This window comes from Artibeus jamaicensis, unplaced genomic scaffold (assembly GCF_021234435.1).
Source record: "Artibeus jamaicensis isolate MK-2021 breed Jamaican fruit bat unplaced genomic scaffold, CSHL_Jam_final contig_867, whole genome shotgun sequence".
Taxonomy (NCBI): domain Eukaryota; kingdom Metazoa; phylum Chordata; class Mammalia; order Chiroptera; family Phyllostomidae; genus Artibeus; species Artibeus jamaicensis.
In genome coordinates this window covers 720,895-747,920 of record NW_026521995.1, presented here as the reverse complement: position 1 = coordinate 747,920, position 27,026 = coordinate 720,895, and the positions used below count along the sequence as shown (strand labels likewise).

Below are 27,026 nucleotides of genomic sequence, written 5' to 3'. Positions count from 1 at the left end.
TTTTATGCATTTTCTGGGGAAAAGATCCAGAGCCTTCTCATATTTCTATGCGATCTCTGGCCTCCAAAATATTGAGAACCACTGAAATGAGAAGGGAGGGGGCGTGGGTAAAGGGGGAAAAGGGTATGAGGGGGATAAACGGTGGTGGAAAAAATACAATAAAATAGGACAGTATGCCTTCATTGCTGGGTTGATTGCAGAAATGCACTGTATGTGTCAATGTCCTATGAGATTATAGGATACTGTAGGAAATGGAGGATTTCCTGACACCATTTAAGTTACAAAAAGTGTTCTCTTGGCAGAAGATGCCGTACTGGATTACCTCCAAAGGTTTCTTTACGTTCTCTGATGCTGAGATTTACATTGATTTAGAATCATTGATAATTGACTTTTTTCCTTTATAGAATTTGCCATCTGCTGTAGTAGCTCACGTTCTGGACCCTCAACCTGGAGAGAAGATTCTAGATTTGTGTGCAGCACCTGGAGGCAAAACAACGCACATCGCAGCACTGATGCACGATGAGGTGAGACTGTGTTCACAGGCAAACTGCCGATGTGTAAACTGCCGATGTGTCCCACGTTTCAGTGATGACTGCGGAACTATGTGTGACTTAGGAAACATTATACAGGCATTCATGATCTGGTCTATGTCAGGTGCAGCCAGAGGGAAGACTGTTCCGTGATGTCAGTCGGTAAACAATCACCACTTGTGAAGAATGACCTCAAGGCCTTCTTGAATTCCAGATTTGCTGATGCATTTATAGAATTTTGTCGTGGGAGGAGGGGAACATTTACATATTTCCCATTCTTGACCAGAAGTTGACCCATTTTTGATGTGTATCCAATTATTCTTTGGATGATGAAATGATTTACAGCAATGTTCCACAGAAAATAGTAGGAACATTTATTAGGTCAAGATGAAATTGTAGCTTTTCTCTTTCATTAGTGCAAAATTTAATTACTCATGAAGACTTCTGATGAAAATTCACACACAAGATGGGGCAGAAGTAGATTTACAGTTGTTTGTGTGTAAAATAACAATAATGATAAATAATACAATAATAAATTGTTTCACGTACACACAACTGTAAAACTACTTTTTCCCCACCCTGTACTTACACATTAGTATTTAACTTTAACACCATTCTGAAACATTAAAATGTCACAGCAAGGGGATAAAACTATATAAGTATGAAAATATATTTTTACCAAAGTCACTAAAGGGTAAATCTGTCTGGGCACTATGTGTGTGTTTGGATACATGTGCTCTGAATATACAAGTACGTGAGCACTGTATGTATGTATTGTCTGTGTACATATGAGGGGAGACCCCCCAAATCCTGGAATTTATTTATGAAAGGTTGTATATTTATCCTTACATGTTTAAACTTCAGTCACCTTCAAAATGCTCTCCATTTTTTTAAAAATATTTTATTTATTTATCTTTATAGGGGAAGGGAAGGAGAGAGGGAGAGAAATGTTGGTGAGGGTTTTGATGCAGTACCCATGTTGAGACTTATTTTCCACTGCTCAAAACAGTTTTTGAACTCGTCAGTTTTGATGCCTTTTAGTGTTTGTGCCATTTTTTGTTTCACCTCTTCCACATTGGCAAAATGTTTTACTTTAAGGACTTTTTTCATCTGGGACACAAAAACGTCCTTTGGAGCAAGATGGGGTGAATAGGGAGGGTGAGGCACAGGGGTCATGCTGCGTTTGGTGAAAAACTGCTGAACACTCAGCACAGGGTGGGCAGGTGCACTTGTGAATCCCCCATCATGAAATGGGCAGATGTGTTGAGTCTTCAAACAAAATCCACTGAAGCCAAACACAGCCTCTCACAGCAACACCATCTAGTACACTAATGCAGATGGGTTCCTAGAACACTTCCCTAATGGGGGAAGCCTGCCCTCCAGAAGATAATTCCTTTTTGGGGGTCCCCCCTCGTATATGTGCACACATGTACTCTCTTGCAAAAAAGATAATTTTTGTCCCCTTTCATTTGTAACATCATATTTACTGTGTTTGCTTAGAGATTTCTTCATAGAAATTTTATTCTCTCTAGTAAGAAGTCTTTCCGAATAGAGTCTGGATATCATCATTGTTCCTGTATTATCTTGGTTTTCTACTGCCACATGAAAACAACCACAAAGCCTTTGCATCATATAACCAAACTCGTACTCAGCCCTGGAGTCTGGGGTTCAGCCAGTCTCTGCCAGGCTTGCCTGTACCCCTTATCCACAGTGCTGGGGGTTCTGATGATCTTGGGTGGGCTCATTCACTTGGTTTTGGTTGACGTTGGCTTATCTAAAGTGACCTGAGCTGAGACCACTAGGGTGCCCTCCCTCTGGTCCATGTATTTCTTACCCTGCTCCTAGGAACCCGAGGCTAGCTGAGCTGAGGGAAAACATTGAGGATTAGCCTTGGCTGAGAGCAAAGGAGGCAAGTGCTTTTCATTTCTCTCTTTGCATCACATTTACTCTCATCCCATTAGCCAATGCAAGTCCCATCGCTGTGCCTGAGTCCGAATGGCAGGGCACTGCAAAGTGATGGTGAAGGATGAGGGTATGTGGGGAACTGAACATGCAGTTGATGCATGTATCGTGCAAGGGCACTGTGTGGAAAGGGAGGAAAGCAAGGAAATACAGGGAAGGGTTAATTTCGCCATCTCCCAACACCATTTCATAATGTGTTTTAAAATACCCTATGAATATCACAATACATCTGTTAAAAGGACTTCTTATTTTTATCAGTTTTGACTTAACTGAAGTATTAGCATTTAAAATTATTTTTGAACTACATTTTATACCAGTCTGGAACATTTTGCTGTGTGATATACACTTAATACTTTTCTGTCTTTAGTTGTCAGAATTCACATGAATTTTATGTGTGTAGCTTAGAGAATAGTGAGATAAGGATTGATTTTGTGAGTGATATTTATCTGTATTTTAAAGCACCAGGAGGCAGATGTCTCAGGACATTAGATCGCGCTCCTCCCAAGGTGAACAAGGTGCATCAAATTGGTGATTTTTAATGTTTGACTCCAGTGGATGTTCTTAAGTTTCTTTAAAGGATTGCAAACACTATTTTTGGTTTTGAGTTTAGTTAATTAAAAGTAGTTGGGTGTTACAAGAAAGTTATCTGGCAAGAAGATTTTGTTTTTTTAAAAGAAAGACTTAATAAGTATTTAATATAAATTCCATATACATTTGATTAATGAATTCAACTTTAAAACTAGGGGTATGAGGAAAGTGGGGAAGACCATAAGTTTTCATAGTCTTCTTAGTTTTTAATAATTTTCACTATTGCTTTGTATTTACACTTTATGTATTCTGTTTGTTTAGGGAGAAGTGATAGCACTGGACAAAATATCCAACAAAGTGGAAAAAATAAAGCAGAATGCTTTATTATTAGGGCTGAATTCCATCAGGGCTTTTTGCTTTGATGGAACAAAGGCACTTAAACTGGATGTGGTTGAGGACACAAAAGGTGAGTTAAATTTTATCTGTTACACACAAGTAGGTTTTGCTGTCATTTTTCTAGCCCCAAAATATCTAGGCCTTGAAACTTTGACATAGATCTAAGACATTTTGCTGCAATACATATATTTTTTGCTTTTCATCTCATCCCTGAATATCAAGTCTTTATTAATGTAAGTCAAACCCCCAAGACTTGACCAAACTCTTTATACTTGATATTCTTGTTTTAATTTCATATTGCAACTCAGAAAGCTTCTGAAATTTTCAGTTTTATGATTCCTAAGTTATTTTGTGTTCTTTCCTCGTTTTTCTTGAAGAATGGGACTGTGGACCTGAGAAGGGAGGAAAATTAATGTAATTAATTACATTAACTGTTACATTACATGTATTTAATGTATATTAAATACATTAATTACATTAACTGTTACATTTATTACATTACTAAATGTAACAGTTTTTCACTCTGTCTCTGTTTTTCTTTCTCTGTCTCTTTGTTTAGATTTGATTTCATGACATACTGGAGAAACATGCATATTTTAGTGAACTAATGACTTTTTAAAAGCTGCACATGTGGTCTTAGATTTTCCACCCTTTAACAGTTCATCTGGATTGCCGTTGTTAACAGAATTCAAGGTGTAAATTTGAAGGTCTAATTGGCTTTATTAAGCCAATTCATGAACTGGACAGCATGCCACCCAGCAACCGGAAGCTGCTCCCAGCAGCTAGACCAAGTGGAACATTTTTATACGAAGAAGGGTGGGGCCAGAGAGCTATTAACAAAGTTTTTTTGAAAAGGATTATTTTTGGGTGCAGGACACCTGTTTTTTCTCTTTCTGGGAAGAGAAGGGGATCGGTTTTTTATCAATTAGGCTTCTTCTTTCTCTGGGGGATGTAGAGCACCCACAGTGACAGGTTACCTTGACCAGAAAGATGTTCCTGGAAAATGTTGAAACTGCAACTAAATTGGGTATTAAATCTAGGTTTTGGTATCGTGAGCTTTTAGCACCGAGTAATGCTATTTTTGGACTGGGCTGTGGTTTTTCTCTTGAATACTGTGGGGAAAAATACTCCTTCTAACTTTGTAGTTGGCCTGTATTTTAGGTGTTGTTCATAAAAATAACTAGTAGATAGTAGACAGTTCAATATAGTCCATCACCATCACTTCACTAAAATTGTTGTTAGGTCACCAGTTTTTATGTACCTGTGACTTGACATAAAGTGATCATATTCACAAGCATAGTAGGTTGGGATTAGGGTAAGAAAAATCAATATATAGGGATAGTGATCTCAGAGGTCAGTCTTCAGTGCTACACTGAAATAATCCGTTAACTAACTTGGGATATACAGTCATTGGTTTTTCACTCATACACATCACTTTATTTTTGCTATTTTTTTATCAAGACTTATTTAATAACAGATATTCTCTGGTAGTTAGATTTAGCATGTTAAGCTTATGAATGTCAGACAGTAGACCCAATTGGTTTGATAGAAAATGTGTCAGTAGTTATGTGAAAATCAACATATTTTGAAACTCATAAAAAGTGAGAAATTATTTTGCAATATCTATCTACTGTATAGTAACCAGATGTGATTTAAAAAGCAAACAAACAAATGAAACAAATGGAATTCTTCTTAGAAAACTAGGGCTTCTTCTGGGGAACAGTGTCTAGGCTGTTATTTGCCTTCTGTAAGAACAGGTCAGACTGATTTCCTGAGAACAGAATGTCACCTTCAGTTGATTGTCAACCCCAAATGGTTAGCCAGAGGTTTGCAGGAGATTTATATTAGAGACTAGGCTGAGGGACCATGCCCGAGAGACCCAGAATGCAGTGGTTTAGAAAAGATAGAAGTGTGTTCTGCTTGTTTGTTTGTTTTTGTTGTGTATTTTTGTCTCACTTAACAAGTAGAAGTAGATATCCAGGGCTGGAGTTTTCATCTCTGGGTTCAAAACAGCTTTTCCAGTTCTTTCGAGGTGGGAGGGACCAGGACCAGCAGACTACACTGCCAATCAATTGAAGGGCAAGACCCGAAAGCGGGAATGTGATGTGATTTATAAGAAAAACATTAAGGTTTATTTATGTTATAGCATGCATTAGTACTTCATTCCTTTTTATATATAAATAATGTAGTATAAGGATAATGCTACATTTCATTTATCCATCCATTAGTTGATAGACATTTGGGTATTTCCTCTTTTTGGCTCTTATTAATAATGTTGCTATGGACATTTGTGTGTAGGTTTTGTGTCCACATTTGTGTGGACATGTGTCTCATTTGTGTTGAGTATATATCTAGGAGTGAAATTGCTGAATTATATGGTAACTCTGTTTAACCTTTTGCAGAACTGCCAGACTTTTAAAAAGCAGCTGCGCCATTTTACGTTTCTACCAGCAGTGTCTGAGGGTTCCAATTCTCCACATTCTCATTGGCACTTGTTATTATCAGTCTTTTTGATATAGCCATTTTGGTAGGTGCGTGAAGTGGTAGCCGGTTGTTTGGATTTGCATTTCCCTGATGACTAATAATGTTGGGCATTTTTGCAATGTGTTTATTTATCCCTTGCCCATTTGTTAAGTGAGTTAGTTGTCTTTTTATTATTGAATTGTAAGAGTTCTGTATTTATTCTGGGTACTAGTTCCTTATTAGCCACGAGATTTACAAGTATTAGTGGGGGGGGGGCTGAGATATAGCCCATGCTCTCTTCATCATGTATAGGGCTGTGTTATTGTAGAGGTAGGGATTTCTTACTTGTAGTTCACATGAAAGTATCTTGTGGCCTTGCACATTTCCTGGTTTCTAAGGATTTTTCAGTGCTTCGGTGGGGGGTGGGGTGGGAATAAGATATGACCACTATCGTCTATGTTCTAAGACTAGACATCTAAAAGATATTAAGTACTATGGGAAGTCAGAGAGAGTGCCTGTTTCTCATAGGGACATTGGAAAAAGTTTAGAGGAGGAAGTAGCATCCGTTGGGCCTTAAAAAGGGTAGGTAGTATTTTGACAAATGGAAATGAGTGCAGGAGACATCTCAGGTAAAGAGAATTAGCAGAGGCATGCACATAGGAGCATTCATGCGTCTTTGGTAACAAAGCAATATTCCGTTTTGCTCTGTTTTTAATGTTGGTAAGTATGGGGAAGTACAGAGAATGTGGCTGGAGAAGTAGATGAGGCCCTATTTTTAATGGCCTTTGTTAATCTAAGAAGTTTATGTCATAGTGGTAGGTAGCTGTGAAACTAATAATTTTGGGTTTTATTATGTCAGGGGAGTGAATAACTTGTTTAGAGCTGTGTTTTAGGGGATTCCATCTGGGCATAGGATTCAAAATAAAACTGTACAACATATTTCAGTAGAGAGAATTTAGTATGAATTTATACTAATGAGACACAATTTAGTACAAATAAACAGTATAAGGAAACAGCTAAATAAATAAATGTTGGAGAGCTGAAAAAGCAAAAAGAGATAATTTGGCATCCTAGAGGTAATGACTGCAGAAAGTAGCTTCTATTCTTGTAGCAGGAGAAACAAAAGGAGGAGATTTGCCTATAAGAACCAAAAAGCTTAGGGAAGAGGCTCCGTGGAACTGGAATTCGAAACTAAGGAAGTGAGTGCTCCCCAGCTGCTGCTCTTTCCTTAGGGTTCAACGCAGGCAGTGTCATGGAGCTGGGGCGTAGGCCTCTGAGGGAGAGGGCTCTGTCCCCTTCATACTGATACTTAATAGAAGAAGTTAGAAACTGCAGCTGCCAAGGTAAAGGGCTGTTGTTGGGGTGCTTTTGACAGAAGCAGCAAGCAGACAGGAATGAGAAAGTCCATTCTGTCCACCTCTTGTCTCTCATCTCTTCAACCCTCATTATTTCTCTATCTCCCATTGGTGGATCATGAAAGGAAGCCAGAAAGCAAGGGAGAGCTGTTCAGAGGTGCCCCCTCAGCACTACATCAGAGGATGGGTGGGTAGATTTGGAGCTCAGAAAATATAGATTAATAACCAGCATATTTGGGGCAAAACAAAAGCCCTTGAAATGGGTCTCAATCATGTAATAATGTACTATATAATGAAAGAAGCATTCCAAACCTAGCAGAAAGAATTAGTTAATAGTTACAAAACAAATTATTTTAGATGGGGAAAGTGCTACACAAAAGTAAATAATTTAACTGAACTTTTGTAAATAATTTAACTGAAAGTAGCTAGAAGCAGGTAAAGATGGACATTTATCTGATTGCACCAATGGAGATTTTAAAGCATGAAAGTGAAGGTAAAACTCAACAAGAAAAGGACATTTTTAATATTCAGCAATTACATGTATAAATATAATTCAGAAACTTAGGAAAATGACATTTGGAGGGAAACATTTGGAAAATATTTAATAGAGGAGGGATTAATATCCTTAATATACAAAAAGCTCTTCTAATTAATAAGGACAATAAAATATTCTCTGTCAAAAAAGGGCAGAAACAAAGAATGTGACCATATAAAGAAAAAATACAAATGGCCAATGAATAACTGTCGACTTTGATGAGGATTTTGGGAAGCCAAATATACTGATGATAATGGAAGTGTAAATTTGTACAGTCTTTCTAGAGGACGTTCATCAGTGTGTAAACCTTCAAAATAATTGTTTACTTTGTTTTTTTAATAATTTTATTTTATAATTTTTATTTATTTATTTTTAGAAGGGAAGAAAAGGGAAGGGAAGAGGGAGCGAAATGTCAATGTGTGGTTGCTTCTCATGCGTGCCCTGCTGAGAACTGGCCTGCAACCCAGGCGTGTGCCCTGACTGGAAATCGAACCGTGATCTTTTGGTTCACAGGCCCGTGCTCAATCCACTGAGCTACACCAGCCAGGGTGTTTACTTTGGAAAGATATTTCTTCTAAGACAGTAAATAGAAAAGCAAGGATGGTTATAGATGGAGATGAGTTAAATCCATAAGAGCTTGTGTCTGACAGTTTTGCAGTCAGAAAAGCAGAAGGTTATGTTGGTGTGAGGTTCAGAACGACGCTGTGGGTGCTGTAGGAGATCAAGCAGCTTTGTGTAAAAGCAGTCAGCAGAGTGTTGCTAGCAGCTAGCATAAATATATATAAGCAGACTGTTTTCTTCCATGACGTCCTCCAGTGACACTAAATATATCAGAAGTTGGAGTGGACGAAATTACTTAAGTGAATACAAAGGGAAACCTGTGGGAGATTGGACCCAGGGGGCTGTCAGCTTGCTGTAGAACATGGCCTTGCTGAAGGCACAAGAACTGAGGAGACTGAGAAGCACAGCATTAGTATGTTGGAGTAGAACCTGGCCGGTGTTCTCTTCTTCCGGGGCTGTCTGCTGTAGGGATCACCAAAGGAACTGTTGGCTCTCAGAGTAACTCGAACTCATTCTAGGTCTCAGCTCTGGTGCATTGTGGCTTCTGACATGGGCGATGCAATGTCTTGTTTGATTGGGCTTGGTTTGGATATCAACAGAATAATCCTCAATTGAGATAATTCCATTTTTAACCTTTTTATAAAGTCAGGCCAATACGAATGGGGACCCCTGAAAAAATGGAATTTATTTATACAAATTTGTATATTCTTACATGTTTACACTGCAGTCACCTTCGAAGTACTTTCCATTTGATGTAATATACCTATCAGGACATTTTTTTCCATTACTGAAAAATAGTTTTTTGAACTCATCAAATTTTTAAAAAGATTTTTATCTTTATTTATATTTAGAGAGTGGAGAAGCGAAGGAGAAAGAAAGAGAGAAAGATCAGTGTGCAGTCGCCTCTCATGCCCACCCTACTGGGGCCTTGGTCTGCACCCCAAGGCATGTGCCCTGACTGGGAATCAAACTGGTGACCCTTTGATTTGCAGCCTGGTGTTCAACCCACTGAGCCACACCAGCCAGGGCTGAAGTCATCAATTTTGATGCCTTTTAGTGCTTGTGTTGTTTTTTGTTTCATCTCTTCCACATTGGCAGACCGTTTCCTTTTCAGGACTTTTTTCATCTGAGTAAACCCAAAATGAAGTTACTCCAGATGAATAAGGAGGGTGGGGCACAGAAGTCATGCTTTTTTTGGTCAGCTGCTGAACACTCAGCATGGTATGGTCAGGTGTACTCGTAAATCACTGACCATGAAGTAAGCAAATGCACTGCATCTTCAGAAAAAATTCAGTGAAACTGAAAGCAGCTTCTCACAGCAATGCCAGCTGGCACACTGATACAGATGGGTTCCTAGAACACTCACCTAGTGGAGGAAGCCTGTACTACAAGGGGCTCACCCCCCAGAGGGTAATGGCAGGTTTTTTTGGGGTCCCCCCTTGTATTAAATATAAGTCAGAATTAGTTTCACTGGGTACCTGATTGAAGGCAGGAATTGTTCTTCTGTGTTCCAGACTGTGATTTTATATTCCTCATAATTGCTACTGTCTCAGGAGGTTTTTTTTTACTGTAGACCAATACAACAGATACAGATATGTTTATGATTCTGTTTACAGGAGAGCCTCCATTCTTACCAGAATCTTTTGACCGAATTCTTCTTGATGCACCCTGCAGTGGAATGGGGCAGAGACCAAACATGGCTTGTTCTTGGACTTTGAAGGAAGTGACATCGTATCAACCATTGCAGCGAAAACTCTTTACTGTGGTATGTGATGATATTTTACATCACACAATTTGAGGTTGGCCTTCACTAGCTTGACATTTAAAGACTGAAAGCCATGTTCATAGCAGCATTATTTTCAATAACCAAAATGTGGAAATGGGCAAAGTGCCCATCAACAGATTAATGAATAAGCAAGAAAATGGTATATACATACAGTGGAATATTTAGCTTTAAAAAGGAATGAAATTCTGGAAGATGCTACAACATGAATGAACTTTAAAAACATTATGCCAGACCCAAAAAGACAAATATTGTATAATTACATTTATGTAATATAACTAGAACATGCAAATTCATAGACTAGTAGTTACCAGGTGCTGGAGGTATGAAGGAATAGGAGTTATTGTTTAATCAGTGGCTACAGGGTTTAAGTTTGGGATGATGAAAACAATCTAGAAATGGGTAATGGCGATGGTTGCTTAACAGTGTGAATGTTCTTAATGCCACTGAATTGTAAACTTAAACATGGTTAACATGGTAAATTTGTTGTGTATATTTTACCACTCACAAAAGGACAGAAGAGACCTGGTTTTAAATAACAGGGAGTGTCCTTTATGTCAACTTCGTGATAGGCAGTAGTAGAATTCCTTCACTGAGATGTGATGAATCTCAAACATTCTGCTTTACAGACATCACTAGATTATTTACTACTGGATGTAAATAATTATGTACAAAAAATTCTCTTTTTAATGGTGTTTCTGGATCAGCTTAGATAGCAAATTAAAAGTGGGAAGTCCAGTTATATAACTGTCTAATCATCGTGTGATTGTGTAAAACCAATATAATACTGTTACATCAACTGTAAATGAAAAATCAAAAAAGTTGCAAAAGTGGGAAGCCCAGTAGAAATGAAAATGGGAAATGACAGTGTCCAGCACAGGAGATAGGAGAATCATAAAAACTATAAATTGAACTGGTCAGCAGTACATTTCAGAAGCCCACATAGAATATTTGAGAATGATTCTCAGTCTTGTAAGAATGATACAGTATCCATTGAGCTATTCTCTTTCTTTGGTTGGAGCATTTAATCCACTTCTATTCAATATAGTATTGGAAGTTTTAGCCACAGTGATCAGGCAAGAAAAGGAAATAAAAGGCATCCAAATAGGAAAGGAGGAAGCAAAAGTGTCACTGTTTGCAGATGACATGATAGTGTACATGGAAAATCGTACAGACTCTACCCAAAAACTGCTCGAACTAATTAATGAATTTGGCAAAACAGCTGGTTACAAAGTCAATATCCAGAAATCAAAGGCATTTTTGTATACCAACAATGAAGCGGCAGAAGCAGAAATCAAGGAAACAATCCCATTTGATATAGCAAAAACAAAAATAAAATATCTGGGAATAAACCTAACTAAGGAGGTAAAAAAACCTGTATGCAGAAAACTACACAGCCCTGAAGAAAGAAATCAAGGAAGTCACAAACAAATGGAAACATACCTTGTTCATGGATTGGAAGAATTAACATCATCAAAATGTCCATAATACCCAAAGCAATATACACATTCAATGCAATACCTATTAAAGTACCAATGGCATATTTCACAGACATAGAACAAACACTTCAAAAATTTATATGGAACCATAAACGACCCAGAATAGCAGCTGCACTTTTGAAAAAGAAGAACAAAATAGGAGGGATCACAATACCTGATATCAAACTGTATTACAAGGCCACTGTAATCAAAACAGCCTGGTACTGGCATAAAAACAGGCACATAGACCAATGGAACAGAACAGAGAGCCCAGAAATCAACCCAACTCTCTACAGTCAATTAATATTTGACAAAGGGGGCAGTAACATAAAATGGAGTAAAGATAGCCTCTTCAACAAATGGTGCTGGGAGTACTGGACAGCAACGTGCAAAAAAATGAAACTTGAGCACCAACTTACATCATATACCAAAATAAATTCAAGGTGGATAAAAGACTTAAATATAAGCCGTGACACCATTAAAGTCCTAGAGGAGAACATTGGCAAAAAAACTCAGATATTTCACACAGCAACTTTTTTACTGATATGTCCCCTAGAACAAGGAATATAAAGGAAAGAATAAACAAATGGGATCTCATCAAAATAAAAAGCTTCTGTGTGGCTAAAGAAAACAGTATTAAATTAGCAAGACAACCAACTGTATGGGAAAACATATTTGCCAATGATACCTCAGACAAAGGTTTAATCTCCAAAATATACGAAGAACTTACACGACTCCACTCTAAGAAGACATCTAACCCAATTAAAAAAATGGGAAAAGGACTTGAACAGACACTTCTCTAAAGAGGACATACAGAACATCCAGAGACACATGAAGAGATGCTCAATATTGTTAGCTCTCAGAGAGATGCAAATTAAAACCACAATGAGATACCACTTTACACTGGTCAGGATGGCTATCATAAACAAAGCAACAAACAACAAATGTTGGAGAGGGTGTGGGGAAAAGGGGTCCTTAGTTCACTGTTGGTGGGATTGCAGACTGGTACAACCATTATGAAAAACAGTATGGAATTTTCTCAGAAAAATAAAAATCGATCTGCCTTTTGACCCAACAATTCCACTGCTAGGATTATATCTTAAGAATCCTAAAACATAAATATCAAAGAACCTATGCACCACAATGTTCATAGCAGCACAATTTACAATAGCCAAGAGCTGGAAGCAACCTAGGTGCCCGTCAGTAAATGTATGGATCAAAAAATTGTGGTATATATACACAATGGAATTCTATGCAGCAGAGAGAAAGAAGGAGCTACTACCCTTTGCAACAGCATGGATGGAACTGGAAAGCATTATGCTGAGTGAAATAGGCCAGGTGTTGAAAGACAAATACCATATGATCTCACCTTTAACAGGAAGCTAAACAACAAAACAAACAAGCAAGCAGAAAAAAAAAACAAAAACAAAGAAACTGAAATAGAGAACAAGGGGACAGTAACCAGAGGGGAGAGGGAAGGGAATTTAAGGGAAAAAAGGGGGAGGGATTTGGAGGAACAAATTGGAAGGACACAGGGACGAGAACTAAGGGGGGTGGAAATGGGAGGGAGGTGGGGAGCAAGGGGCGGGGAAGGCTGGGATGGGAGAAATAGACAAAAAAACTGTACTTGAAGAAGATAAACTTGGAAATCACTCCACAGCTGATCTCAATAAAAGTTCTTAGAATCCAAAAAAATATATATATTGCAGAGATAAACATTGGGACAATGATGTTGAGCTTTTAGATATAGTAAAATAAAGCCAAAATAAATTTAAAAAAAAGAATGATACAGTAGATTTCACAGAATACAGGTAGCATTTGATCAAGGATTACTTCACTATTTTTTACTCAGATCTTATTATAAATACATAGGTACTGCAATAATGGATGCAGTGTTAGTCTTTAAAGTTGTCTTTGAGTACATTTCTAGTCATCTCCTGGTGTTTCCCTTCATACACAAAGCTTGGCACCACTGGCAGTGGATTATTTTAACTTTTTATTCTCCTTCTCAGTCTGTGAAGAACACATCCTGGGAGTTAAAACAGCAAGCAGCATAAATGAAGCTTTATGTATAGCTGAAACCCATTTTGATTGGGAGGTAAAATTAGGACGCTGTCTTAAGACCTTTGGGTTCTCTTCCTAGGCCATAGCAAAATGAAAATTCAGAAAGCCTACTTAGGAGCATTACCTCAGTAAAAAGGAACAGCTGACAGTGTGAGAGAGCATTGAAATTGCAGCAGATATGCAGCTGGCATGGGTAGGAATTGAGAATGTGGACTTAGAATCAGACAAGCTTTTTTAAAGTTAATTTATTTTTTCAATTAGAGATGATATGCAATATTTTTTTAGTTTCTGGTTGTACATCATGGTGATTAGACACTTAAATGAATTGATCACCCCCTTAAGTCTAGTATCCATCTAACACCACATCCAGTTCTTGTTGGGTTGGTCAAAAAGACCATTTAGTTCTGGCTGGTGTGACTCAGTGGATTGAGTGCCGGCTTGCGAACTAGAGGGTTGCTGGTTCGACTGATTCCCAATCTGGGCATATGCCTGGGTTGTGGGACAGGTCCCCAGTTGGGGGCATGTTTCTCTTCCTCTCTTTCTCCCTCCTTTCCCTTCCCTCTAAAATAAATAAATAAAATCTTTTTTTAAAAGTCCATTTAGTTTTTTCCATTAAAGACATTTTTCATTTTCACCAATAAATTTATTTATTTGGATATTCTGAGTAAGCTTGCTCCTTCATGGTATAATGTTGACTGTTCTCAGTTAATGCCTCGAATTGATCATTGTCAACTTGAACTGGTCTGCCCGACCATGGAAGATCATCCAGTGGGAAATCTCCAACAGGAATCTTTACAAACCACTTTTGACATGTTCCATCACTCACAGCACCTTCTTCATACAGTGCACCAATGTTTTTTTTTGTGTGTGTGTTTCAGTTGCATTTTTACCTTTCTTGAAATAATAAAGCATAGCATGCTGAAAATGTTGCATATTTTCTCCCATCTTCAATATTAAAATGGCTACACAAAAAGTCACCAATTTTGCTATTTTTTAATGCACACTTATATGACAGCTGTCAGAATACAGTCTAACAAAATTTTTTCAAATGAAGTTAAAGACAACTAAGTACTGGTAGAGCCATCTTATGGAAAAAACAAGCAAGCTTTTTGGCCAACTGAATTGTCTATAGTCCCCACGCTATACTTTACATTCCTATGGTTATTTTTATAACCAGAAATGTGTACTTCTTAATTCCTTTTACCATTTTCATCCATTTTCCTAACCTCCTCCCATCTGGTCACCATCAGCTTGTTCTCTGTAACTATGAATTTCTTTCTGTTTTGCTTGTTCATTTGTTTTTTAGATTCCACATATAAGTGAAATCATATGGTATTTGTCTTTCTCTGTCTGACTTATTTCATTTAGCATTATATTCTCTAGATTCATTTATGTTTTTGCTAATGGTAAGATTTCATTCTTTTTTGTGGCTGAGTAATATTCCACTGTATTTATGTACACTATCTTCTTTATTCAATCGTCCATGGGTGGACACTTAGGCTGCTTCCATATCTTGGCTACTGTAAATAATGTTGCATTGAACATAGGGATGTATATATCCTTTTAAATTCACGTTTTGGATTTCTTTGTATAAATGTCCAGAAGTGGGTCTTATAGTAGTTCTATTTTTAATTTTTTGAGGAACCCCATCTTTTTTTCCATGTTTTATCCCTCCCTCTATCTCTCCTTCTTTTTGTTCCTTTCTTCCTCTCTTCCTTTCTCCTTCCTTCCTTCCCCTTTGTATTTTGTTAGTAGTATTTTTTTCTGACTTTGGTATCAGGGTAATTAATGCTGGCCTCATAAATGAGTTGGGGAGTCTTCTTTCCTCTTTAATTTTTGGAATAGTTTAAGAAAGTGAAATTTTTTTTAATCTTTGGTAAAATTTATCTATGAAGCCCTATGTTCCAGGGCTTTCGTTCATTGGGAGTTTTTTGATTACTTATTTAATTAGTTAATCAGTTTGTTCATATTTTCTTTTTCTTTGTGATTCAGTCATGGGAGATGTATTTTTTTAGGAAATTATTGGTTTTTATTCCAGGTTGCCCAATTTGTTGGCATATAGTTGTTTGTAGTCTTTTCTTACAACTCTGTATTTATATGCTGTTGTTGTGACTTCTCTTTCATTTCTGATTTTATTTATGTGGGCCCTCTTTTTTTCTTGATGAGTCTGGCTGAAAGTTTGTCAATCTTGTTTATCTTTTCAGAGAACCAGCCCTTGGTTTCATTGATGTTTTCCATTTTTTTAAGACTCTATTTTGTTCCATCTGCTCACCTTGGGTTTTGTTTTTTCTTCCTTTTCTAGTTTCTTTAGCTGAAAGATTTGATTGTTTATTTGAGATTTTTCTAGTTTCCTGAGGAGTGCCAGAATCAGATACATCTTGAATGAAGTCATGTATCCATCACATAAGTGACTTCAGGTACATCGATTTACCTCAGTGGAGAGGGGAATCATACCTCATAGTTTTTAAAGGGATTTATTGAGAAAACCCATGTAAAGGGATGAAAATAATAGCTGGCCCACAGTAACAAAATTTAAATTTTCATCAGCATACTCTGGTTAAAAAGGTATTTGTATATAATATATATATTTAAAGATTTTCATTAAAATTTAAAAGGATAAACAGTCATTTGGGCCAAATTTATTTTTGTATAATCATTTCTTGATTCATTTATTGAAAATATTCACTGAGCACTTACTATATGTAATATATTATTTTAAGTGCTGACAACACAGTAGTGAAAAAATAAACAGTCCTTCCCTTATTCATTAGATTTCTATTTTGATTGGTGAGGAAAATTAACAAATAGATGAGTAAGTTACAGTTTATTACAAGGTAATAATCCTATGGAGCAAACTGTACAAAGCAAGGGCAGATAGGAGTGCCAAGTTGGAATAGTTATAGTTTTATATGGGGTAATCAGCACGGGTATTGCTGAAAAGGTGGCATATAAGCAAGGATAAGAAATTGTGAAGGAGCAAGCAATGCAGAGAATTCAAAGAGCTTCCCAATCTAAAGCACTGGCCCTGTGGGGTAGTGTGCCAAGTGTCTTCCAGAACAGCAAAGCCCAAGGTTGTTAAAGCAGAGTAAGTAGGTGTTCAAGGTGAGGACAGAATGGCACCAAAAGGCCTTTTTTGTGTAGGACCGTGACGGCCACTGTCAGGACTTGGGCTGTGACTCTAAGTGTTAATGGAGAGCATTTGAAGGGTTCTGAGCTGAGAAGTAAAAAGTTTGAAAGTACTGGTCTGGCTATCACACTGAGAGTAGATTGTAGAATGGGAAGGGGTAAGCAGGGGGACTAAGCAGGAGACTGTTGCAGTAATCCTGGCAAATATCATGAGGCAGGGACCCAACTGGTAGCAGTGGAGTGGTAAAAAGTAACCAGCGTCTGGGTATATTTCAAAGGCAGAGACAATAGGATTTGCTCACGTATGGGGAATGTGAGAGAGAAATATGATAAGGGATAATCTAAGATTTGGGGGCCTGAACATATGGAAGGATGGAAATACTTCTTCAACAGAGTTCATAGGGAATATAGAATTTAGTTTGGGACATGTCAAATCCTATAGTAGAAATAATGGGAAGGCAATAGAATATATGAATATGGATTTTTTTTCAGGGTGAGGGGCTCTGGTGGAAGTTTATTGTTTTTATTTTTATCATTGTGTTTGATTTATATTTTAAATTATATTTTATTATTTATGCTATTTCAGTGTCCCAAGTTTTTATCCTTTGCCCCCCTGTACCCAGCACCCCCCACCCCCACTCTCTTAGGCAATTCCCGCACCTCTGTCTATAGGTCATACATTTATAAGATCTTCGGCTACTTTATTTTCTGTACTGTATTTTTGGTTATTCTGTAACTATCAATTTATACTTCTTAATCCCCTTACCTCCTCACCTGTTCTCGCACATGTCTCTCCTACCCAGCAACCACCAACATGCTCTCAGTCTCCATAGTTATCTCTGGCCTTGATTGCTTAGTTGTTTTTTAGATTCAATTGCTGATAGATACATATTTATTGCCATTTTATTGTTCCTAGTTTTGATCTTCTTTTTCTTATAAAGATCCTTTAACATTTCATATAATGGGTTGGCGATAATGAACTCCTTTAGTTTTTTCTTGCCTGGAAATCTCTCTATCTGCCCTTCGATTCTAAATGATAACAGTACAGGGTAGAGCAATCTTGGCTGTAGGTTCTTGCTTTTCATGACTTTGAATATTTGTTGCCCCAAGATGGTAGGAGAATTAGAACCCACACTAACCTACTCCTAGGACCAACCTGGAATTACAACTAAATTGTAGAGAAATCATCTGGAATAAACAACTGAACAATAACAGGAAAGAAGCCTTATCGCCACAGACAGAAGAAACAGCTTCACCACAACGTGACTGATATGAAGTGCAGAGGAGATGTGACGGGCTAGCTGGGCCCCCACGGGTGGCAGCTGAAGTGCTAGAGGGATATTTCAGTGGCTGAGGTGTTTCTCTGGAGAAGTTGGGGCCTAAACCCCAAGCCTGTAGCACCAGAGCTGGAAAAGAACCTAGGTAACATCCAGCTGTGAAAAGCGACAGGGTTTCTCTCTGTCAGGGAGAGATGGCTGGAGTCACAGAGAGCCTTTTAAAAGGCCAAAGCACAAAATTTCATTTGCAGCCACTTTCCCTGGACTCTGACAAAGGTGAGGGGAGAGGGTGCAGAGTGGACTAGAGATGCCTGAGGAGAGACTGGAGATAGTGACTCTGGGGAGACAACTGTGGGAGCAGCTGCTGGGATCCTGGTGCAGAGTCACCCACCATAGTACAGCACCCATCTTGCTCGGGCAGACTGCTCTTCCTCCCAGTGACATCAGCCTGAGAGGAAGCAATAGCCCTGTCAGCAGGGATTACTCTGCCTCACCCTGTGGTGCTTAAACCAGACTGCTACTTTCCAGAAGAAAATCCAGAAAGAAAAAGCAGTGGTAAATACTAGATGCTCTCGAGATACATTCCACCACAGTCTTCATGATTTGTGATATTTTCTCTCCTGTGTAAGATTTAAAAAATATTTTATTGATTTATTTTTAGAGAGAGGGGAAAGGAGGGAGAAAGAGAGCAAGAGAAATATCAATGTGTGGCTGCCTCTTGCATGGCCCCTACCAGGAACCTGGCCTGCAACCCAGGCGTGTGCCCTGAGTGGGATTCTAAACAGCGACCCTTTGGTTCACAGGCTGGCACTCAGTCCACTGAGCCACACCACGTAGGGCATAGTTTTTGAACATTCATTTCTTACCCTTCAAGTTGGTGCATATTAAGTCACTAGATTTTATAGTATAGTTTATTTCAAATCTCATATTGTGTTCCTCCTTTCTGTTACCCATTATACCTTCCTCTTTACACTTATTTTCATTTTAATTATTGTTTTCTCTCTTGCTATGACTTGTTTCCATTCTGCATGCTTACTATTTCTCCCACCGCTAGCCTCTCAAAACTATTCCTTGTCACTGGTCATCTCACAGTCCTTTTCTCGCTCTTAAAATAGCCTTGTTCTCTCTCTGCCTTTATCAGTCTTTGCTCATTGGTTGTGCATAGGGTGGTTATTGCATTACTTCAATTTTATCTTTAGATCTTCACTATTTTTATATTTCAAATCTCACATTTTACTCTTCTCCTCTCCTGTGCCAACTACCTTCCTCCTGCCCTTTCCTTTTTTGTCTCAAATTTTAATTTTTTCCCCAACTTAGCCTGGTTTTCATTCCACACTCTTAGTATTGCTTCACCCTCTATCATCTCAAAATCACTTCCCTTTCCTCTAGACATCTCTTAAGCTTTTCTTTCTTGTTTTCCTCTTATTCCCATCCCACCTATATTAATCTTAGCTCATTTGTTTTTGATAGTGCTATATTGGATCTTTTTTTCCAGTTTGGTTTCTATTTTATTATTTTTTTCTTTTTCTTTCTTTTGCTATATACTTTTTAAAATTTGTGTCTAAACCTAATACTGCATATGTCCTTTCTCCTGCTCCATTCTGCTCTGTCCATGCCCTTTATTATTTATGATGCAAATTTTACTTTCTCTCATTGCTTTGCTGTGATTCCCTACTCTTACTATGACTCTTCCCTTTGCTCTCTCAAAATTGTTTCTCTTTCAGTTAGTCATCTCATATTCATTTTTTTCTTTCTTATAGTAGTCTTAATCTCTTCACACCTTTATTAAACTGGCGTATTTGCTGTTTATACTGTGATTGTCGATGGGGGTTATTTTCCTGAGTGTGGGTTTGTTTCCTGGGGTGTGGGGTTTTGTTCTGGCAGCACCTGCACGGCCGCACACAAGATGTGGTGGGCAGAGTAATTCTCAGTTGGCCAGCTGGAAGGAACGACCCACCAAAGAATCACCCAACAGTAATCAAAATACAGTTGTAATCAGAGAGCCAGTATAAATGGCATAAAGGTTATCCCAGAAGCATTAAGTTCAGGAGATCAAGGAGACTGTACTACTAAATGCCACAGGTCTCCTACCATAGAAGTTCACACCACAAAGACAGAGAATCAAAGCAGATCAGTCTAAAAAGCAGAAGCAAACAAGAAGAGTCACTTAAATGGGGAGACAAAGAACTCCCAATTGAAAGGAAAGGAGGAATCCCAGAAAGAGTGCTAAATGAAAGAGGCAAGTAAGCTATCAGACACTGAGTTCAAGTAATGGTTATAAGGAAGCTCAATGAGCTCAGTGAGAACTATATCACAAGGCCACTGTAATCACAACAGTCTGGTACTGACATAAGAAGAGATACATAGATTAATGTAACAGAATAGAGAGCCCAGAAATAAACTAGTGTCTCTGTGGTCAAGTAATATTTGACAAAGAGGGCACAAGCATAAAATAGGGTTAAAATAGGCTACATTTGTTGCCTATTTTACATTAAAATAGGGTACATTTGTTGAAGAGGCTATTTTAACCCTTTTCAACAAATGGTGCTGAGAGATCTGGAATGCTACATGCCAAAAAAAAAAAAAAAATGAAACTAGACCACCAATGCACACCATATATCAGGATAAACTCAAAATAGTTAAAAGACTTACACAAGCTATGATACCATGAAAGTCCTAGAGAAAAGCATAAGCAGTAAAATTTCAGATATCCCACAACAATATTTTCACCAATACATCCTCAAGGGCAAGAAAAAATTAAGGAAACAGTAAACAAATTAGGGAAACAATGGGACTACAGCAAGTTAAAAATCTTCAGCATAGCTAAAGAAAAATCATCAGACTTCCGGCCAAGATGGAGGCGTAGGTGGAAACATTGTGCCTCCTCGCACAACCAAGTTTAAAGACAACAAAGTTTTAGTAATAAAAACCCAATGAAAACACATAAAATTGAACTATACTGAAGTCCGATAACAACAAACCTTTCAGCCAGACCAGTAGGAGGGGTGGAGCCAGCAGCTGGCAGAGCGAGGTTTGTAGGAAAACTCAGCCAGACCTACCCAGGCATGCAGGCAGCGGTCGGTGGATCCCAGGCACGGGGTTGTGACGGGCAGCCCCAGTGGGGGTGCAAGGCAGCAGGCTGACTGCGGGCACACATTGGCATGCAGATAAACCCGGTGAAGGAGCGAGCAGCGACACAGACCGGAACGCGCAGGCCCCAGCAGCCGGAAGCAGCAGAGGGGACTGCTATTGCCCCTCTTTGACTCCGCCCCCACATCAGCGTCATAACCCAGGGACCTGGGTGGCCCGGCCACGGTGAACACCTAGGGCTCCGCCCCTCATATGTAACAGGGCAAACAGACCAAAACATTATGGTTCAAGAAGAACTCAAAGGGGGTCCTTAGTTCACTGTTGGTGGGATTGCAGACTGGTACAACCATTATGGAAAACAGTATGGAATTTTCTCAGAAAAATAAAATTCGACCTGCCTTTTGACCCAGCAATTCCACTGCTAGGATTATATCCCAAGAATCCTAAAACATCAATTTCAAAGAACCTATGCACCACAATGTTCATAGCAGCACAATTTACAATAGCCAAGAGCTGGAAGCAACCTAGGTGCCTGTCAGTAAATGAATGGATCAAAAAATTGTGTTACATATACACAATGGAATTCTATGCAGCAGGGAGAAAGAAGGAACTACTACCATTTGCAACAACATGGATGGAACTGGAAAGCATTATGCTGAGTGAAATAAGCCAGGGGTTGAAAGACAAATACGATATGATCTCACCTTTGACAGGAAGCTAAACAACAAAACAGTCAAGCAAGCAAAATAAAAACAAATACACTGAAATAGAGAACAGGGGGACAGCGACCAGAGGGGATAGGGGAGGGAATTTAAGGGAAAAAATGGGAGGAATTTAGAGGAACAAGTATAAAGGACACAGGGACAATAACTAAGGGGGTTACAAATGGAAGGGAGGTAGGGTGCATGGGGGAGGGGTGGGCTGGAATGGGAGAAATAAATAGAACAATTTTTTTTAAAAAACTACATAAAGGAAAACTCTCAACTAATTAAAAAAAAGTTCTATCTCCTTTGGTATTTGTCTACTTATCTGCTCTCTGCTATTAAAAGAAATAAAACTTTCAAAAAAAGTATTTCTTGCTAATCCATCCTAGCCTGCCTGGTTTCTTTTGAGAACCGTCTTATGGGAACTCCTCTGTAGGTATCTAACTGCTTTTGTCTTGCTGCTTTTTAGGTTCCCTGTATTTTTAGTCTTTGACATTTTAATTATGATGTGTCTTAGAGCGGGCATTTTGCAGCCATCTTGTTTTTGGCGCTCTGTGCTTACTGGACTTGCATGTCTATTTCCTTTACTATATTAGGGAAGTTTCTTTCATTATTTTTTCAAGTACATTTCCAATTTCTAGTTTTTTCTCTTCTCCTTCTACCACCCCTGTGAGGTGAATTTTATAGCACTTGATGTTGTTCTACAGCCTTCTTACACGGTCATTTTTTTAAATTCTTTTTTTCCTGTTCTGATTGGTTGTTTTTTGCTTCCTTATGTTCCAAATCATAGATTTAATTCTCAGCTTCGTCCACTTGACTATTGTTTCCTATGAATTGTTATTTATTTCAATTAGTGTATCCTTTGTTTCTGACTGGATCTTTTTTTTTTTGCTGTTGAGGTCCTCACTAAGTTCCTTGAGCATCCTTATGACTAGTGTTTTCACTTCTGCATATGACAGATTTCTTATCTCTATTTAGTTCTTTTTCTGGAGTTTTGATTTGGTCTTTCATTTGGACCACATTTCTTTGCTTCCTTGTTGTGACAGCCTCCCTCTGTTTATTTCTGTGTTAGGTAGAGCTGCTCTGACTCCCTGTCTTGGTGATATAGCCTAGTGTACTAGGTGTCCTGTAGGGTCCAAGGGCACAGCCTCCCTATAATGCAAGTTGGGTACTTGAGGTGCGTTATTTGTGTGGGCTGAGTACACCCTTTGTAGTTGAGCCTTGATTGCTGTTGGCATGGCAATGGGAGGGATTTAGCCAGGCCAGACATCTGCAAGAATTGTGTTTGACCACTTAACACCAATCTCTGCTCTTTGTGGAGCTACAACTGTGTGGGGCAGGGTGGTGGTGCTCTGTTATGGTCTGTAGCTATGCACTGGGTGTGCATGCTTTGAGGTTCCCCAGATAGTGCAGGCTTACATTGGCCCTCATTTGTGTTCTGCCCAGGGCCACCCTACATGAGCTATAAAGCAATCTTCAGATGGCTGCTACTTGTGCTGGGCTGGGAGGTTCCCAGGTGAAGCCAAACTGTGAAGCTATGCTAGCTACTGCTAGTACTCAGCCTGGGGGACTTAGCAAGAGGAGCAGGAGCTAGGGGATCACTGAGACTGCCAGTTGCTTTTTTGAGGGGATTTAGGATGTTGTGAAGTGTGAGCCAAGACCAGCCATTCTTATGAAAAAACCACAGTTAACAGCTTGTGTTGGCTAATAAATTGAGTGTGACAGAGCCTCAGAGGACCCCCAGGGCAGGGCAAACTGTGTTAGCCAGGTTGATTGAGTCTCAGATGTGACACTTGCCAGCAAGCTTTGTAGCTCTATGGGGGGAGGGTTCAGAAAAGGGACAATGGTCTCTGCTTACCTCTCCATGTGGGAGAAAGCTGTCCCCCAACTCTTCTTTGATGCCAGAAAATTCAGTTCTTCCCCTGTGCCACTGGTGCCTTTCAAGCTGTTACCAGTTGTTGGAGCTCAGAGGGAGTGGACCTGAGTAAGTCTTTCTGAGTGTTCTATAAAAGGAACAGCATAGGGCTTTAGCAGTTTCTTCCACCAACTCAATGCCAGCTGGTTTTTGCAACCAGAAGTTATGGGGACTTACCTTCCTGGCACTGGAACTCTGGGCTGGGGGCCTAGTGTTGGGCTGGTACTACTGGTTCCTGAGATATCCCTATTGAATCTTTATCTACCGTACGCATATGTGGACCCACCCATTCTGCATCTCCACCCCCCACCACCACCACTCTGAATGGGTGTGGTTTCTTTAATTCCATAGTCGTCAGACATCCATTCAACTTGATTTCTGACTGTTCTGAGTGATGGTGGTTCTGTATTTTAGTTGTAATTTTAATGTGGTTGTGCAAGGAGGTGAGTCATGTTTACCTGTGCCTCCATCTAGATTGGAAGTCTCATGAGTATGGAATTTAGAAAGAAGATTGGCCTAAGAATGTAAATTTGGTAATCTAAAGTCGTGAAACCAAATAATCATGTTTGGGCAAGTCTAGGTTCACTCGGGATTTAAAGACTCCAAGATAATGACATGCATCTAGTCTGGAACATCTGATTAGGAAAAAATCCTGATCATACAGAACATCATTTTATTTGCCCCAGATATTTGAAAGGTATCATATAGATATAAAATTCCTTAAAATGTTTATTTAGCCTTTTGCTCTATGTAGTCTGCTCCCGTTTTTCTTTAGGCGGTGCAGCTGCTGAAGCCGGGGGGCGTGCTGGTTTATAGCACGTGCACAGTCACACTGGCAGAGAACGAGGAACAAGTGGCCTGGGCCCTCGCAGCGTTTCCTTGTCTTCAGCTTCAGCCGCAGGTAGGATATATGGTGCATTTCCTTGGTGTGACGTGATGAACTGTGGAATCTTAAGAGCAGTTTTTCCCTGTATTCATTCCTTGCAATTGTGTTAAAATGCCACAGAGCTCAGGTGTATTTTTGTTAGATCTTTCTTTTTGTGGTTCTGTTCTTGTTGCTCAGAATTCTGTTTACAGAAGTATTTTTCCCCTTTTCAGTTATAGATTTTTCAAATAAGGAAAATTATGAGCATTTTTTTCTCATGCCACATCAAAGCCCAAGCAGGCTTCGAAATAACCAGGATATCAAAAGACTAACCAAGTTGGGGAGATGGCTCAGGATTGTCGCTTCTTTACAGTTTCTTATGTAAATTAGGTAACATTTTAAAAGCTGTCTTTTACTTTATTTTACCTAGCACTGTCTTTCTGTTATGATGTTTATTGAAAAGATACTTATAACTAGATTTTTAGCCCATGATTTTTGAGATTAAGCTTACATCTATATAATGCTCACATTCATTCAGATTACTTTGAACGCATAACTTTAATACCTTCCTGTGTAGAATTCTAGTAGGTAACTGGAATACATAAATTAAAACCAATCCGGATATGGATTCTCCATGCAGAAATTAATTTAGTTACGTTGTAGATGAAAGGAAGACTTCAGAATTCACTTGGCATTTTGTGTGTTTGTGTGTGTACATACATGTATACTCAATATATATCTAAGAGGTTCCTCTCGTGGAGTATTAATAATAGCTTTTAAGACATACACCTAAGAAAACATATCTTCAGTAACACACAGATGTTTGTCTGTGAAATGGGGACTTAGATTAGGATTATGGAACTTTTACACAGTTGTTTGCAAGTATGCCTGATAATTCTTTATTCCTCTAAACTGATTGATGGCTGCCTTAATTGATCTCCTTTTGATACTCCTAATGCACTTAAAGACAACAGAAACTTTATTCACTTGGCATGCACCAGACACAGGCATCTTTAGAGGCCCGAGGGACTCCTGTCAATTTGAGGGAGTCTCATAAATAAAGCTGAATTTTTCTCTATTGCTGTTACTAATAATGTCCCACTCATTGACGACCACATACCCTGAAATGTCATCCACTATATGATACCACCTTCTTTATTTCAGCCTCAGATCTGAGTATTTTATCTGCTTTCTCTATGAAGAAACAGGTAGGTAAAGTTACTTATTTAAGGTCACGTAGCTAAAACGTGGCAGGGCTGTGATTTGAATCCGTATATTTTTTACTGTGAAGCTCAGGTCCTTCCCACTCAGGTGGTGGGAAGGACCGTATATGCCGATAAGCATATGAGCTGTAATAGGTACTCCTTCTTCAGGTGACCATATATTAGTTTTCCACTTCATCACCTGGAAAAAGAGCACATTCTACAAAAATAAAAGTTATTTACTCATTTTTCTGTTTTTGGAACTTGTGGTAATTACAACTGAATTTGTCTTTTAACTTAAATTGTGCACAGGCACACACAGGAATTGTAGGATGTTTATGATATTTACTCATTTCCTCTAAACAGGAACCACAAATTGGAGGAGAAGGAATGATGGGGGCTGGCCTGTCATGTGAACAACTGAAACAGCTGCAGCGATTTGATCCATCTGTCGTCCCGCTACAGGACATGAACATTGATTCTCTCCGAGAGGCCAGAGTAGAAGACATAGTGTGGATGGCAAATAAGGATTGTATAGGCTTTTTTATTGCAAAATTTGTAAAGTGTGAAAGTATACAGGAGAATGATCCTTAGAAATGAAAATTCCAAACATTTGCCCTGTGTTTTTGTTTTTTTTTTTAATTTAAAAACCAATCTGTTCTCAGGCCAAGTGATTGTTGGCATCATTGCTAAGGTAACAGAAAAGGCTGCTAGCTGTTTCACCAAGGGTTAAAAGATACAGAGAAAGTAATCAGTGGTGTGGTATGAGGTTATATTTTGTAATTTAAAATAATTTTTCCTTTTGAATTTTGTAGAGTTCAGCAAAAAGGAGATGCCGATAGGTATCTGGAACATTTTTATTTGGGGTCTTGTGTTTTACTTTGTAAAAAATGCAAGTAATTTGTAATGGTAATCAGTGACTGTAACATGGAAAAAATCAGCAATATTTAATTTGCTTATACAAAATCACTAGTTGTCATTCCTGAGTTGCTAAGTGGGTCCTTAAGAATTCAGGGCCTGGGAAGGATGATGTTTACCATGTGCCAGTAACTGAGCTGAGTATTTTACCTCTTTTTTTTTGCTACTATTTGGTAAATAAACTCTCTTTCAAATGGAGTCTGGATCTCTTGATATTCTGCCTTTACTGTTTTCTTTCTTCCCCCACGCTTTCAAACTAAAAAGTAAAATAAAT

The 27,026-nt window shown here is 38.6% G+C and overlaps 1 protein-coding gene across 4 annotated transcripts in view; it reads left to right on the top strand.

Moving 5' to 3' along the window:
• The window catches only part of NSUN6 (NOP2/Sun RNA methyltransferase 6), a 45,702-nt gene extending 18,734 nt beyond the window's left edge, over positions 1-26,968 (top strand). For 2 of the 4 annotated variants that reach the window (XM_037158301.2, XM_037158300.2), the window contains exons 7-11: positions 405-524; positions 3,342-3,486; positions 9,947-10,095; positions 24,543-24,668; positions 26,201-26,967. In XM_037158301.2, the coding sequence (XP_037014196.2) occupies positions 405-524; positions 3,342-3,486; positions 9,947-10,095; positions 24,543-24,668; positions 26,201-26,428 (768 nt within the window). In that variant the 3' untranslated portion in view covers positions 26,429-26,967. Of the gene's footprint in view, positions 1-404; positions 525-3,341; positions 3,487-9,946; positions 10,096-24,542; positions 24,669-26,200 lie in introns of all 4 variants that reach the window. The other 2 variants (XM_037158302.2, XM_037158299.2) reach the window with 2 other exon arrangements.
• The last annotated feature ends 58 nt before the right edge of the window (positions 26,969-27,026 follow it).